The sequence below is a fragment of the Strongylocentrotus purpuratus genome, unplaced genomic scaffold (assembly GCF_000002235.5).
Source record: "Strongylocentrotus purpuratus isolate Spur 01 unplaced genomic scaffold, Spur_5.0 spur5_contig_845, whole genome shotgun sequence".
Classification (NCBI taxonomy): Eukaryota; Metazoa; Echinodermata; class Echinoidea; order Camarodonta; family Strongylocentrotidae; genus Strongylocentrotus; species Strongylocentrotus purpuratus.
The window spans coordinates 125,001-142,500 of NW_022145552.1; the positions used below are offsets into that span (position 1 = coordinate 125,001).

Genomic DNA, 17,500 nt, shown 5'->3' on the forward strand with positions numbered 1-17,500 from the left:
GACAAATCACACATATTTGTAAAGCTTAGATCCTCCTCTTTCATTTGATACTACTCGTGTAATGCATATTTCACGCATGAGTGATTAAAATTAATTTGAAGAGAGGAAACCAAAAAGTCATTTGGCGGACGGTATCTTAATTTCAAAGAGAAAATCACATTTCCAGAAAGTTGAGTATGTACCCTTTCCTATGACACCTCAATCAGGAAAAATAAAATAGGAATAACAGAGTTCTGTTTGTTTAAAGTAGTGCTTGCATTTCCATATTGTATTAAACAAATTCGTTTTCACTGGCTGACTGCCGTAGCAACAAACGGAATTAACAAAAGACTTAACTCCGTTTCGTTGACAATCAGCCGTAGTCGAAAGACATTATGCATGGCTGATTGTCAACGAAACGGAGTTAAGTCTTTTGTCAATTTTGCTTGTTGCTACTGCAGGCAGCCAGTGAAAACGAATTCGTTTGATAAAATTATGGAAATACAAGCAATACTTTAAACAAACAGAACTTTGTCATTCCTTGCTCATTTTTCCCGATTGAGGTGTCATATGGAAGGGCAGATACTCAACTTTCTGGAAATGTGATTTTCTCGTTGAAATTCAGATACCGTCCGCCAAATGACGTTTTGGTTTCCTCTCTTCAAATTAATTTTAATCACTCATGCGTGAAATATGCATCATATTAGTTGCATCAAATGAAAGAGGAGGATCTAAGTTTTACAGATATGTGTCATTTATTAATTATAAATGTGACAAAGTTACGATAAATCATCGATAGACCTCGGTTTCGTTTTTTCTTGGACGCACTGTACAGAATTTTAATACGTCATTAAATACACAAAATGTAAAGTTGACTTGTATACACACATAAAAACAAGATCGCAAGGAAACAACAAAGAATCAAATACAAAAAATTAATCTCATTACTTTCGTTCAACGGAGTTCAACCTGAATAATTATGTTCGGAGACCATTAGAATACGCATCTTCTGCGCGCGCTCTCTCTCTCTCTCTCTCTCTCCCTCTCTCTCTCTTTCTCTCTCCCTCTCCCTCTCTCTCTCCCACACACACACACACACTCTCATCCTTCTCCTCTCCACACTCCACATTTCTGCATTTGTTACGGAAGTTCCCCCTTGCCGCCACCCCCCTTCTCAAATTTGTCTTATGTCACTGGTCCGGGAGGGGTAGCGAAGAAGTGATGGGGACACATGCCATCAGTTTGGCCAAACATGGGGAAGCAGAAAGAGAGTTGATCAAGAACCGGTCAAAAACATTTAACTACCTGTCGTGTCTTCATTCGAATCACGACATACCAGGTTGGTAGTTTTGTTTTTGACCGGTTCCGGCTCCCGAGTAAGGGAACCATCTCCCAAACAATCATGATTCTACCTCCCTACCTTTCTTTACTACCACGATCACCTAACTTAGACTTAAACCAAAAAAATATGAGATTCTATACTTAGTCGGGTCAGAATAGAGTTTGACCAAAAACAATTGCAACATGTATTTGCCAGCGTTACATCGTATAGCTGGCAAATGTTGTTTATACGGCAATACGTGGGAACACTAATTGCTATCTGGCATGCGTTGAGTCGAAGGTGTTTAATTTGAATATGAAAAGAGGGGATGCGAAATAATGGTGCGGTGTATATAGGAGGAGTCGTTTAGGTGACTTTTAGGTGATTATTTGTGGTTATGTTAAAAGGTAATCTTCAAACTGTTCAATATTTGCATGGCGGCTATTTTGAAATATAGTACAACTGTTTCTCAGCAGAATATTTTCAAGAATTCCACCTGGAATGTGTGCAGGGAGGTCACCTGAACACGTTGATACCAAACAAACTTTTACAATATCAAATGTCTCAAAACCCTCAAATTGGACATTTGCCCCAAAGGTAACTGATGTAGCCCGTGATTATGCTCCTAATTAAATTTTAAAAAAAGGAATAAATTCATTCTAACTCTCACCAATGACGAATGAAGTGCAGAGAAGTAGGAACATGGTTCTCAGGGTAACAGCGGATGTATGTCTCTGCATCTATTGTATAGTCAGAAAGAATAGAAATCAAGGGATTCAGCACTGTAAAAGTAAAACCGTTTTCTCACTCTTACGAAAAGTGATGTAGAAAGATGAAGATGAAACCCTGAAACTACTGGATTGGCTTACATATAAGGATAGGGATAACGAAATTAGTTTGATGGGGAACGCTTTGCGAAATATTCTTAATGTTTTTAATAACACATGAGGTCATCAATATAAGGTAGACATAACAAAATTGAAATTTCTAAGAAATGGGAAATGTTAATTCCCCACGTCCTTTACAAAAATATATTCATATTCCATGTTAGTTTTGGCTGGTATTTCTTTGAAATATTAATGTATACAATTCAAATTTTGATAAATTTGTTATCCAATACAATCGAACATTATCATCGAATTCTATGATTAAACCCCATATGAACCTTGATTCGTCTTACCTTTATATAAATTGATCTCTGCTCTTATCTTGTATAGATACTTTTTCAGTCGAACAACAATCTTGAAGTTTACGGCACCAACAGTTATTTTCAAAACAGGAAAAACGTGGAAGGGTGCTTATGTGCGCACAAATAACAAATGGAAAATACTTTAAGTGCAATAGGTACATGTAGTTCATTTAATGAACGACACTACAATCTGGCGGCTAGTCACAGTGATTTCTGTTTGGGATGTTATAGAGCGGGTGTGTTCCTGCCGTAGGAGCTTTACAGACAATGGCTTGCTCAACGTTTGTGGTAGATATTGGATACCATCGGACCAATCAGAGAGCTGCATATTGTGTACCTATATTCCCTTCCATGTGTACATCAATTTGGCGATATATTTTAAACGTTATAAAAAAAAGGGTCTATCTACGAAATAAAAGATAACTGCGCACGCACGCCGAGTAGCCGTGAAGCCTGTTTCAGACACAGAACTGTTACATTTTACAGTCCTGTGGTTTCAGATCGAGCAAAGCTAGATTTCTATGCAATCGAAACCGGGCTGACCAGATTAAACGTATACAAACAAAAGCAGAAATACGAAGTTGTAAACCATCTAGAAACTCCTAATAAATTGCGATACTGATTAATTTATTATATTATTACAATTTTTTCTTTTCAATGTTCTTTACTGATAACTTAATTTTCTTATATAACTGAAGATATGGCGTATATATTCAGTACTGAATGAATGCCATAAAACTACTACCAACAACAACAGCTTCTATCTACGAATTAATATGCAGCGGCGGATCTAGGATTTCGGAGGGGGGGGGGACCAACTTTTGCGCAAAGCGCGCTGCCCTAGTCTTTCTGGATGGGGACCAAGGGCCCGCCTTAAGGCCCCAATTGTGGTGCAGAGCCCCAGATGTTCTCGAGTTTTAGTAGTTCAGAACCTTCAAAAAAGCCGTCTTGAGCGATAGAAAGACATTAACTCTCTTATGGACAATTTTATACAACAAAGGGTTGTCTTGGGAATCACTTTTATCTTTGCGGTTGGGGTCCAGGGGGAGATCCCCTCCCGGAAGAGCTAAGGACCTAAGGAACCCCCGGACGCTCTCGAGTTTTAGAACTTCAGAATCTTTAAGATAGCCGTCACGAGCGATAGCAATAGTGATTTACTCCTTGATATTCACACAGCCCCTATCATTTCATTTAATAATTCATCTCTAATATTTTTATTTTTACAAAACTGGTTGTTGTATTGTTTTACCAACGACAACATCCTCTCTCTGACTGGTTCTTATTTCGTAATCAGTGTAGCGATTCTTTCTCGCTTTTCCTCTCTTCTTCTCTTTTACCTTCTCTTATCTTTCTTTTCTATTTTGTTTCCTTTTCCTGGCAGGTAACTAATTGGCGTGGGGTCCAGGGGGCGAAGCCCCCAGAAGCTCAGGGGTTTAAGGAATTTCATAACGATCAGACAGGCATGCAGGAGCCCGCCTTAGGGCCCCTGGTGGAGTCGAGGGGTGTAGCCCCGGAAACTCAGGGGTTTTAGGCATTTAATTACGGTCAGATGAAAATATTTTGATACCTTATTTGTGACACTGACAGGACACTAATTGGCGTGAGGTCCAGGGGGCCGAGACCTCAGAAGCTCAGGAGTTTTAAGCATTATATTACCGTCAGATTAGCATACAGCCGTCCGCCTTAGGGCCCTAGGGGGGTCCAGGGGGGCAGAGCCACCGGAAGTCAAGGGGTTTTAGGCATTTAATTACGGTCAGATGAGCATATTTTGATACCTTTCCCCTTTTATTTCATTCTTTTTTTCCCCTTTTTTTCCCCCTTCTTTCCCCCTTTTCTTCCTTCTTTTGTTTTTTGCATGGGGGGGGGGCGACCCCCCTGAATCCGCCACTGCATCCAGATCGCCTCGGAAGTGATAGTTTGTCCCATCACCTTCACCAACGGTAATTATTTGCTTATTATATCATTCATTATCTTGTCTTATTTTATTCGACCTTTTCTCTTTTTTAATACTCTTATCTTCTCCTTCGTTTTCTTCTTTTTTTCTTTCTTTTCTTTCTTTATTTCTTCCTTTTCTTCGTCTTGTGGGTCTTCCTCCTATTGGCCATTTTCTTATTCTTCTTTTTTCTCAGTTCATAAAAGAAAAATGTGACATAAGTATTAGATTGCATTTGAATCGATCTTGATTATTTTCATGTTATTTTTTTTAATGATATAGTCATATAGTGATACAGTGAAGTCGTCAACCATAGTTTTTATGTTTTCATTTTAGCATTACATATTGGCCTTAAGTTGTTTCTGAATAATTGATTCACATCACTATGGCTACATTATTTTTTTGCTTGTGGTTTCTCAACACTGCATTCATCAGTTTACGTTCATCTACTTATCCTAATCATAGTAGAAATAAATTGGGTTTTCAACAATTAAACTAATCGAGGTGCTCATGACATAGCTCATTGAATATATATTAGGGACTTTTAGATTTGCATGGACTGATACGTGTGACGTCCATTCAAAGCAGTGCATTAAAAGGACGTCGATCGTAGCAATCCACTTTGTCTTCCTGCCAATCTAAAAGTCCCTAATGATGATGTTGTACGTCGTGCATGGTGCATTGCACTTCTGGTCGCCATGACGATTTCTCTTTGTTACCAATGTGGAGAAATAATGATTTCATTTTGGCAGGTTTGCAGATCAGTAAAAATTCTCCCTTTTTAGAGGTATTTTATGTTTGTTTTTTCTACGGGGGGGGGTAGCTATAAGTAAAACAAATGAATTATATTATTTGTGAATGATAGTGAATTCAGTTGAAAGGAGTGAAAATCGAATACCTTGACGGATATACAATATTTCGATTACACTGTATGCCTAAATATGTAATAGAATAAATCCCCGGACATAATATCGATAATCAGAGTATACGTTGATGAGCATTAACCAAGCTCTCTCTATGTCTATAGGTTGCATTTCTATCGAATATATTTTTAAGTCTTTAAATTTCCAATGTTCTTTTAATACAGGAAGCCATTAGAGATTTATCGAATATACAGCCATGATCCCAGAAACTTTCATTTGGAAAAAGTTCCTCTTTGCTAACCTTCTTGCAACCGCATAGCATTATTTGGTTTCAAAACATAATGCACAATCATTACAATGGATTCTCTATTACTAGGTGTAACACATACAGTATTATTTAATTTCACAGCAACTAACAGCAAAGTAGGAATAAAAGTAAAGGAAAACGTTTTTCAACAAAATGGTAATATATAAATTCCAAAAGCCATATTTCTAAATGGAATGGATTTTTGACCGATATACTGAGCACATAAAGGCCTGTATTATCACTACGAAAATACTCTAACATATCCTATCATTTGTACTATCATCGACCATTTCAAATACAGTAACAGGTTCCTAATGGTACTGCCCCTTCGTACTTATATCGGACAGCATCAAGTTATATCAAGATAAACCTGACATGGTGGCTCAGTGGTAATATCGCCCGCCTCATGAACGGGATGTCGTGGGTTCGAACTCCGGTCGAGTCATACCAAAAATATCAAAATGGACCTTCTGCCTTTCTAGCTAGGCGCTCAACATATTATATTGGAGAAGGGTAGTAATAACATATTATGTTATGCAGGGTGCGCTGGAAGAGCAGTTTCATAACTGAAGTGGCTACCCTGGTTAAATAAAACGTTATTATTATTATTATATGTCCTAGTTAGGAATCTATGGTCCGCCGCTATAAATCTCCTCCAGATTCAGGACCAGATACTTGGGGGAACGTGCCTTCAGCAACCTAGCACCTTCATTATGGAATGTGTTTCCTCTCCAGCTCTGAGATGCACCGCCATCTATGATTTTAAGCTCTAAAAGGTACATCTTCTCTTCTCTTTTGTGACCGATTTCAAGTTGACATTATGTCATTTATTAATGTACTATTTTATCACGTTATATTTTTTCCTTAAATCTCGAGTTTTAACCTATTTTTTGCGATTAAGCATTGTGTTTAGAATATGTATGCATTGTCATATTTTCTTTACTGGTCTAATTACGTTTGCGTTAGTATTCCATTGTCATATTAAATGATTATTTTTCCTTGTCTCGATCTATAATCATTTAATTAATTATAGAATATAATTATATAATTATCTCATAGAGATAGCAACATAGTATGCGCTATAATATTATAAGCCTCACATTTCATTGATTATATATTTTGCACTCTTCATGATGCGGGAAAACAAATCCCACGTTGATTTTAAAAAATAATCAAAATATAATTAAAAGTAAGCTGCTAGGTGCATATTTTTTATTTTCAGAGTAAAATCTATCAGAAGAAGTATATATTCTTTATTGTCAAACACCTTTGTACAAAGTTTGCGAAGGAAATAATTGTTAATGCCTGAAATATATAGGATTAATAAAAAAGTTTTCGGTAATTTTTATGCAAACCGGTTTACCTTGGTATTATTATTGGACTGGGCAAGTTTCACTTCTAAATTTTTCCTCCAAAATAGATTTTTGACATCTCTCATGAACTCGACAAGTCTCGTCCATTGCGACTCAATGTGCGTGCAGTGAATATTCACTAAATAATACACTTGCAAACATAAATTATTTATATGATACTCTAACTGGATTAAAAGACCCTTAAAGGAGGTGAACTTCAAAATGTTAGCCATACCATGATATGTCAATGTACTGTCTTTACTCAGGATACATCCCTCACGGCATCTATATCTTATCTCTCTAGTTCTCTCTCCCCCTCTCTCTTTCTCTCTGCATGTGTCTCATTCTGCCTTCTCTCTTTCTTTCTGTCTCTCTCCCTCTCTCTGTCTCTCTCCCTCTCTCTGTCTCTCTCCCTCTCTCTGTCTCTCTCCCTCTCTCTGTATGTCTGTCTCGTGTCCCTCTTGAACGAATCCCTTCCTCCCTCCTTCGAATTCACTCTCGTCATGGCTCATTGCATGAATAATTATGATATGTGTATGTCGTGCACGATGCATTGCACTTTTGGTCGCCATGGCGTTCATTCTTTCTCATCTCGTTTCTATTTATTACCAATGCTTTTCTACTTTTTAAAAATATTTTGTTGTTGATACATTTTAGCATTGCATATTGGCCTCGAATAGGGGAAATTGTGTTTGAATAATTGATTCCCATCACTGTGCCTACATTATTATTTGCTTGCGTTTTCTCAAACACTGCACACATCAGTCTATGATCACCTAATTTTTATCCTAATCATAGTAGAATTAAATTCGGTTTTCAACAATTATATTAAAAGAGGTGTTCAAGCCATGGCTCATTGATTGGATACTGATGATAATGTCGTGCACGATGTATTTCACTTCTGGTCGCCATGGAGTTCATTCTTCCTCATTTCGTTTCTATTTGTTACCGATGTGGAGAAATAATGGTATGATTTAGGCAGGGTGGTGGTTTAGTTAGAAAGAGAGAAAGAACATTCCCTTTTTAAAGGGGTATGGTATGTTTTCTTTTCTTTTCTTTCGAGGGGGGGGGGGGTGGGTGGGGTAGCTGTAAGCAAAACCAATGAATCATTTTATTTGTGAATGAAAGGGGCTTTAGTGAAATTCAAAATGTTATAGAACTACCATGATATTTCTAGGTATAACGTCTCTATTCAGGATACACCTATCAACATCCCTCGCGGCTCTGTGGTTCTCTTCCTCTTCCCCTTTCTCTTTCTCGCTCTGTCTCATTGTCTCTGTCTATCTGTCCCTCTTTCTCTCAGTATTCTCTATCTCTTTCTGTCTCCCCCTCTTGTCTCTGCGTCTCTCTAGCTCTTCCACCCACGAATCCCTTCCTCCCTCCTTCGAATTTCCCTCTCGTCATCTCCCTCCCATCTTCATGCTCTCCCACCTTCACCTTGGTCTTTTATTTTTTATCTTTATATCATTTATTATCTTGTCTTATTTCGTTCAACCTTTGTTATTACTCTTAGTCTCCTTCTTTTTTTCTTCTTCTTTTTCTTCTCGTGGGTATTCCTCTTATTGGAGGCCTTTTTCTTTTCCCCCTTTTTTTTCTCAGTTTAAAACATAATTATTTATAAATGAAACATCTGATTTTGTTGATATAAGTATTAGCTCGCCCTTGATTCGAACTTCATCGTTGTTATATTGTTTTTTTTTATTATTTATTTGAATAATTTAGTGACGTCGTCAACTATGGAGGCCATATTCGTTCTACTTTGTTTTCGCTTGTATTGTCGTTGGCCTCGAATGGCGAAAATTGTTTTTGAATAATAGATACACATCACTATGCGTAAATTATTATTTGCTTGCGCTTTCTCACCAATGCAATTATCATTTTATGATCACCTACTTATCCTAATCATAGTAGAAAAAAATTCGCTTTTCAACAATAATAGCGGTGTTCGTACCACGGCTCATCGAATAGATAATGATTCATTGCACTTCTGGTTTCCATGGTAATCATTCTGCTCATCTCATTTCTATTCGTTACCAATGCTAAGAAATAATGGTTTTATTTTGGGGGGTATTTCATATCTTTCTTTTTTTTCTTTCGGGGGAGGGGGAGGGGGCGGCCGCAAGTCATACAAAATGAATCATATTATTTGTGTACGATTCAGTGGAAATGATTATACAATATTTAGATTTTCACTGTTTGCCTAAATGAATTATGTAACAGAATGAATCCCCCGGACATAATGTCGATAATCAAAGAGCATGAACCAAACTTGCTCTATCACTACTTTGTATTTATTTAGTGTGTATTTTCTGTGTCTATATTTTGAATGTTTCTTCACAGAAAGACATTGAAAGTTTATTGACCATTTGATAAAGCTATTAATCCATGAACATACAGAACAAACTACTGTTTGGAAATTGTTCCTCTTTCCCAACCTTCTTCCAACCGCATTTAGCATTATTTGGTTCGAAAACATATAATGCACAATCATAACAATGGATTCTCTCTTTTTAGGTGTAACACATGCTGTAAAAACAGCTTAATTTTAATAATTTCACAGCAACCAACAGAAAAGCAGGAATAAGAGTAAAGAAAAACGTTTTGCATCGAAAGTCATATTTCTAAATGAAATGTAGTCTTGACCGATGCTGAGCATGTAGAGGCCTATATCATCCATACGAAAGCACTAAATGAATCCCACTCAAACATTTAAATAAACTGATGAAGGTATATTTATGTTCACACCGTAGACTGTATCAGAAAATTAGATCTTCGTCATCGTCAGTAACAACTATGAACAACACATTTGAATAAATTGAGTTATTAATATAATTATACTAAAATATTATGTACAAGTAGCGTATATGATTAACAAACAATTGATAGTGATTTTTTAAACAAGTGTCTCTAATCGGTTTACTTACTAGGTAAATAATTCGATAGCTTCTGCTGTTCATGCATTCTCAAAATTTTACGAGACTGCATTCAAATTCCGTACATATTGACATTGGGCTATTATAATGTTTCATGCTTTTGTGTGGCCAAGATATGAAACTCTTATTTATGAGTATGGACAGGATTGCAAGTATTTGAGCAAACATGATAATAGCCTATCACTTCAAGGAGTTTATATCATGCATACAGACTTGTTACTAACAATGTCTGAAAATTTCAGTTCGTATCTCGTGGTTTACATGGTTCCATTAATTTCATATTGGAAATCTAAACAGAATATAAAAGGAGCATATCAATTAAAATTAAAACCTCAACAAGACATAACATGAACAAGATAAGAACGTATCATTTTCATCGTTCCTCTAAAACAACCCCGATAACTTCAGCATTAGCCTATATTCTAGAAAATATATGCTGCAATACGTAGAAATGTGACTTTCAAGCATTCTTCCTTTAAGGTGAGTTCACCTCGGCATAAGTTTATCTACAGCGGGGCAGCTAATGCCGGTATATACACAGTGCTGGAGAGCGAGAGATTGTAAAAGTCCGAAATTAAATATTCTACCAGCAATATTTACAACGCAATTTTTCTTAAATTTGTAGGCACACTTTGTGTAGTTGATCGAACCCCCAACTTTTATGACATCGAAAAACCTCGGCGTTTAAAAAAAATGACATATCTTATTGATTGATTGATTTTATTCGCCAAGCCTTAACATACAACAATATGTAAGAATAACAAATAAAAATTAAGTCAGCTTGAACAAACCCACGAAAGCTTATTTCCAGTGGGGTTCCTGACATATACACAATTAATAAGTTAAAATCTTATTATTTACAGACAGATAAGAAAAAAACTTATCAAAGATAATAATAACACAGAGCTCAGTGAATAAGCGCTGGTTGCCATTTATTCCACACCCCCCCCCCAAAAAAAAGAAGATTGTCTTCACCTGTCACATGATATATATATATTCGTTATCTTCAAGACTTTTCTCAATATATTCATGACCTGGTCCAAAGATTGAATATTTGAATTAAACTTATCGACTACAAAATGTTTACCTAGAGTTTATGCGTATCCGTCCAAGAAGAATTTTTCAATAAAGATATCGGAATCTCAAAAGATTTTTATTTTTTATTTTTTTATACTTACCATTGGAACAATACTAGTTCACCTTTACAGTGGACGAATATACATTGATCTACGAAAGAGGGTTCTTAAATATCATATCACTCAGATCGAGCAGTCAACTCCAGCATCTTCAGCGTGTCCGCAGTCGTGGTTGTCCCATCCGCCATTACTGCAATCAGTCAACCTGGATTCATTTCCCGAACAGCCGACATCATCGAGGTATATCGGGCCAGATCCCTGTCCGTATGTTGCACGACTCCTGGCTACACCAACATTGCCTGAGTATCCAAGCTGTCGACAAACTACCCTCGCATCAGAGTCATCCCAACTGTCATCACAGACTGTCCCCCATTGACCTTCATGGAAGCTGATCTCAACCCTGCCTTCATCTGAACTGTAACCGTCAACCAGCCGGATTTTTCCCTCAATTTCATCTTTCAAAACAATAAAACGAAGGAATAAGACCTCTATACAGTGCGTCCCAGAAAAAAACGAAAACGAGAATTATCGATGTTTTATTATAACTTAATCACAATTAATTTATAATTAATAAATGACACATATCTGTAAAACTTAGATCCTCCTCTTTCATTTGATGCAACTCATATGTTGCATATTTCACGCATGAGTGATTAAAATGAATTTGAAGAGAGGAAAACAAAGAGTCATTTGGCGGACGGAATCTACATTTCAAAGAGAAAATCACATTTCCAGAAAGTTGAGTATCTGCCTTTCCATATGACACCTTAGTCAGGAAAAATTAGCTAGGAATAACAAAGTTCTATTTGTTTAAAGTATTGATTGCATTTCCATAATTTTATTAAACGAATTCGTTTTCACTGGCTGCCTGCCGTACGTAGCAACAAACGGAATTAACAAAAGACTTAACTCCGTTTCGTTGACAATCAGCCGTAGTCGAAAGACATTATGCATGGCTGATTGTCAACGAAACGGACTTAAGTCTTTTGTCAACTCTGCTAGTTGCTACGGCAAGCAGCCAGTGAAAACGAATTCGTTTGATAAAATTATGGAAATGCAAGCACTACTTTAAACAAACAGAACTTTATCATTCCTTGCTCATTTTTCCTGATTGAGGTGTCATAGAAAAGAGCAGAAACTCAACTTTTCAGAAATGTGATTTTTCTCTTTGAAATTCAAATACCGTCCGCCCAATGACTTTTTGGTTTCCTCTCTTCAAATTCATTTGTTATCACTCATGCGTGAAATATGCATCAAAGGAGTTGCATCAAACGAAAGAGAAGGATCTAAGCTTTCCAAATTATGTGTCATTTATTAATTATAATTGTGACTAAGTTATGATAAAACGTCGATAATTCTCGGTTTCGTTTTTTCTGGGACGCACTGTATAGTATGAGACTCTCCCAAAACAGTAACCCTATTTTACCCGTATGATTTCACCCCTCATTGCCAAAAAAAGGTCAAAAGTTCGACCGTATAGTCGTCGGGTTAGCCCCGAGAGTCCCCAAAACTAACTCGAAAGCCGGGTCGACTTCATGCCATGTACCTCAATCTAAAATCTTTGCCAGTAGAAAGTAATGAGACTGAACATTACTTTAACACACACAAATAATATATAAAAACAGACAAAATTTTCTTCGGTATGGGATGTCTGATGCCTCCTAAAAACTTGTATCAATTTTTCTTTTTAGGTTCAAGGACCACATTTTGTCATGAGAAAAAGTTGCGACTTTATTACAAAAGCATAAGAAGTGAAAAATAAATAATTTTTTCCCCCCCCCCCCCCCACTCCCCCCCCCCCCCCAAAAAAAAAAAATTGCTCTGGTTCTAGTTTAGACAAAGTGTGCAATTAAAGATTAAGTTGAGTTCTGGTCATGCGATTGCATTGTGAAAGAAACGGTGTGGAATCGATCAGAAAAGGTTAATCATCTAACATATGTAAATATGGTGTGTACTGCAAGGTTCTTGAGTCATTAAAATGATAAAAAATTTGGCCCAGTCTCGGTAAAGTTACAAACACTGTACACAGAAATACGTATATGGAACTGCACGAACATGTGGCGTAAAAATCCGTCCCGATTTTTATGCTGTTACATGCCATATTTAGAATATTAAGACATTTGAAGAGCCATGCTTTTCAGGGAACATTAATTGTTATCGGATGTTCTTCTACACTTGCATAATGACAATGATAACGCTCACAAATTATTTTTCACCTATTCCCAGAACTCAACTTCTCTTTAAGTCGAAGAAGAAGTTTCAATGAAGATATTTGGAGCTCTCTGCATCAGTGTTGAAGATATTTACACAAAATATTGGAAAGATAAGTTCGCCTATACATTGGGAAAATGTACATGTATCTACGAACGGGGGTTCTTTGTTTCTACAAGAAAAGGCACTGTAAATATCCTAAGTTTCAGTGGTCGCAACCTACCTCCACAGTAAACTCCAGCATCTTCATCGTGTCTGCAGTAGTGGTTGCCCCATCCGCCATTACTGCAATCAGTCAACCTGGATTCATTTCCCGAACAGCCGACATCATCGAGGTATATCGGGCCAGATCCCTGTCCGTATGTTGCACGACTCCTGGCTACACCAACATTGCCTGAGTATCCAAGCTGTCGACAAACTACCCTCGCATCAGAGTCATCCCAACCGTAATCACAGACTGTCCCCCATTGACCTTCATGGAAGCTGATCTCAACCCTGCCTTCATCTGAACTGTAACCGTCAACCAGCCGGATTTTTCCCTCAATTTCATCTTTCAAAACAATAAAACGAAGGAATAAGACCTCTATACAGTGCGTCCCAGAAAAAAACGAAAACGAGAATTATCGATGTTTTATTATAACTTAATCACAATTAATTTATAATTAATAAATGACACATATCTGTAAAACTTAGATCCTCCTCTTTCATTTGATGCAACTCATATGTTGCATATTTCACGCATGAGTGATTAAAATGAATTTGAAGAGAGGAAAACAAAGAGTCATTTGGCGGACGGAATCTACATTTCAAAGAGAAAATCACATTTCCAGAAAGTTGAGTATCTGCCCTTCCATATGACACCTCAGTCAGGAAAAATTAGCTAGGAATAACAAAGTTCTATTTGTTTAAAGTATTGATTGCATTTCCATAATTTTATTAAACGAATTCGTTTTCACTGGCTGCCTGCCGTACGTAGCAACAAACGGAATTAACAAAAGACTTATTAAACTCCGTTTCGTTGACAATCAGCCGTAGTCGAAAGACATTATGCATGGCTGATTGTCAACGAAACGGACTTAAGTCTTTTGTCAACTCTGCTAGTTGCTACGGCAAGCAGCCAGTGAAAACGAATTCGTTTGATAAAATTATGGAAATGCAAGCACTACTTTAAACAAACAGAACTTTGTCATTCCTTGCTCATTTTTCCTGATTGAGGTGTCATAGAAAAGAGCAGAAACTCAACTTTTCAGAAATGTGATTTTTCTCTTTGAAATTCAAATACCGTCCGCCCAATGACTTTTTGGTTTCCTCTCTTCAAATTCATTTGTTATCACTCATGCGTGAAATATGCATCAAAGGAGTTGCATCAAACGAAAGAGAAGGATCTAAGCTTTCCAAATTATGTGTCATTTATTAATTATAATTGTGACTAAGTTATGATAAAACGTCGATAATTCTCGGTTTCGTTTTTTCTGAGACGCACTGTATAGTATGAGACTCTCCCAAAACAGTAACCCTATTTTACCCGTATGATTTCACCCCTCATTGCCAAAAAAAGGTCAAAAGTTCGACCGTATAGTCGTCGGGTTAGCCCCGAGAGTCCCCAAAACTAACTCGAAAGCCGGGTCGACTTCATGCCATGTACCTCAATCTAAAATCTTTGCCAGTAGAAAGTAATGAGACTGAACATTACTTTAACACACACAAATAATATAAAAACAGACAAAATTTTCTTCGGTATGGGATGTCTGATGCCTCCTAAAAACTTGTATCAATTTTTCTTTTTAGGTTCAAGGACCACATTTTGTCATGAGAAAAAGTTGCGACTTTATTACAAAAGCATAAGAAGTGAAAAATAAATAATGGTTTTCTGCCCCCCCCCCCCACTCCCCCCCCCCCCCCCACTCCCCCCCCCAAAAAAAAATGCTCTGGTTCTAGTTTAGACAAAGTGTGCGATTAAAGATTAAGTTGAGTTCTGGTCATGCGATTGCATTGTGAAAGAAACGGTGGGGAATCGATCAGAAAAGGTTAATCATCTAGCATATGTAAATATGGTGTGTACTGCAAGGTTCTTGAATCATTAAAATGATAAAAAATTTGGCCCAGTCTCGGTAAAGTTACAAACACTGTACACAGAAATACGTATATGGGACTGCACGAACATGTGGCGTAAAAATCCGTCCCGATTTGTATGCTGTTACATGCCATATTTAGAATATTAAGACATTTGAAGAGCCATGCTTTTCAGGGAACATTAATTGTTATCTGATGTTCTTCTACACTTGCATAGTGACAATGATAACGCTCGCAAATTATTTTTCACCTATCCCCAGAACTCAACTTCTCTTTAAGTCGAAGAAAAAGTTTCCATGAAGATATTTGGAGCTCTCTGCATCAGTGTTGAAGATATTTCCACAAAATATTGGAATGATAAGTTCGCCTATACATTGGAAAAATGTACATGTATCTACGAACAGGGGTTCTTTGTATCTACAAGAAAAGGCACTGTAAATATCCTAAGTGTGAGTGGTTGCAACCTACCTCCACAGTAAACTCCAGCATCTTCATAATGTCCGCAGTTGTGGTTGCCCCATCCGCCATTACTGCAATCAGTCAACCTGGATTCATTTCCCGAACAGCCGACATCATCGAGGTATATCGGGCCAGATCCTTGTCCGTATGTAGCACCACTCGTGGCTACACCAACTTCGCCTGAGTATCCAAGCTGTCGACAAACTACACTCGCATCAGAGTCATCCCAATCGTCATCACAGACTGTCCCCCATTGACCTTCATGGAAGATCTCAACCCTGCCTTCATCTGAGCTGTAACCGTCATCCAGCCGGATTCCTCCCTCAATTTCATCGTTCAAAATAAATAGAACGAAGGAATAAGACCTCTAGTATGAGACTGTCTCAAAATAGTCACCCATTTTACCCGTAAGGATGTTGCGTTACGATGGTCGCTGAAGAGTGACGTGTTTTTCGGGAGCTCCCTTTTTCGCACGCCTAGATACGTGGCAGAAAGAAAAATCATCCCATTCAATCTTCGAAGCGGGACCTCAACTGGGACTATCGGGACAGATCCCTGTCAGCTCGCATCTTCCGACACTCCAACCAACCCCGCCCCTTCAGACTTTGAAGTACAATATTTGTTCGGAAAGGAATTTCTGACATTCGTTCAATGCTTTCTAATTTTGAGGAAGCTCTAGCCTTCCAAGATGCTCGTACTACAGAGTTATAGAAGATTACCCCACTTGAGAAGAAGGGGAATGACTTAGAAGCCTGCATTTTTGACCCATGAAACCCGTCTGCAGATGGCAGAGTTAGCTGAAAATAAACTGAAACGTTTTTCTCGGAGAAACAACTTTAGATTGTCGGAGTACCTTATTACCCTAATGAGAATGCTATGGATGTCCCAAAAGATTATCTCAAGAGATATTTCGGTACGGAAAACCCACAAATTGAACGTGCCCATCGAGACGGCCCCCAAGACAATTGATTATGTCGTTTTCCAGCAGAGAAAAAAGCTAGAAAGTTAGAAAATATACGTCAAAGACGATTTTGACAAAGAAGGATAGAGAAGAGAAGAAGAAATGGCTGAAGGAAGTCATCAATGCTTCGTTTCTTTCCGGAACGCGTTATCATTTCTTTGCCGGAATATGGCATTTATAATTTTGTTTTTGGTGATAATTATTTATTTTTCGTGTTTTTTGATAATTGTAATCTGTTTAAAAAAAAAATCAAAAAATCTCTAATTTCATTATTATTATTTTTTTAAGAAATTTATGATAAGTTAAAATTCATGCGTCCGGTAATAACCGGACGCATGATTTTGCCATGCATCCGGTAAATCTGTAAAATAACCATTTTTTTTTGTATTTTTGACAATTTTTGGGGCCCCATTTTACAAAACATTCAAAGGTACCTTGTGCACACAATCCCTACCGACGCACTCAAACCTGTGCATCATTTGTAATACTGGACAAAATCATCACATAATATTCCATTCCTAGCTGTTGACGCCTGAGTGGCTGCCGAGAACATTATGATGATGCTACACGTTGTAGCAAAGTGAAATTAAATAGAGAAAGAGAGAGAGAGAGGCATGGAGAGACGGCAAGATAAAATTGGAGAGAGAGAAGGGAAGTAAGAAAACATGCAAAATAGAAATCGAGAGAGAAAGAAAAGGCGAAGAGAGAGAGAGAGGGGGGGGGGGGGAGAGAGCGAGAGAGCGAGAGAGAGAGAGAGAGAAAGAGAGATATGGTGTAAATCAA

The 17,500-nt window shown here is 37.5% G+C and overlaps 1 protein-coding gene across 1 annotated transcript in view; it reads right to left on the reverse strand.

The window, feature by feature from the left end:
* Window positions 1–11,136: 11,136 nt before the first annotated feature.
* The window catches only part of LOC584125 (deleted in malignant brain tumors 1 protein-like), a 15,232-nt gene continuing 8,868 nt past the window's right edge, over window positions 11,137–17,500 (reverse strand). Inside the window, exons 16-18 of the mRNA XM_030991119.1 lie at window positions 15,766–16,074; window positions 13,448–13,774; window positions 11,137–11,468 (exon numbers count right to left, since the gene is read on the reverse strand). Coding sequence (XP_030846979.1) covers window positions 11,137–11,468; window positions 13,448–13,774; window positions 15,766–16,074 — 968 coding nt within the window. The remainder of the gene's footprint in view (window positions 11,469–13,447; window positions 13,775–15,765; window positions 16,075–17,500) is intronic.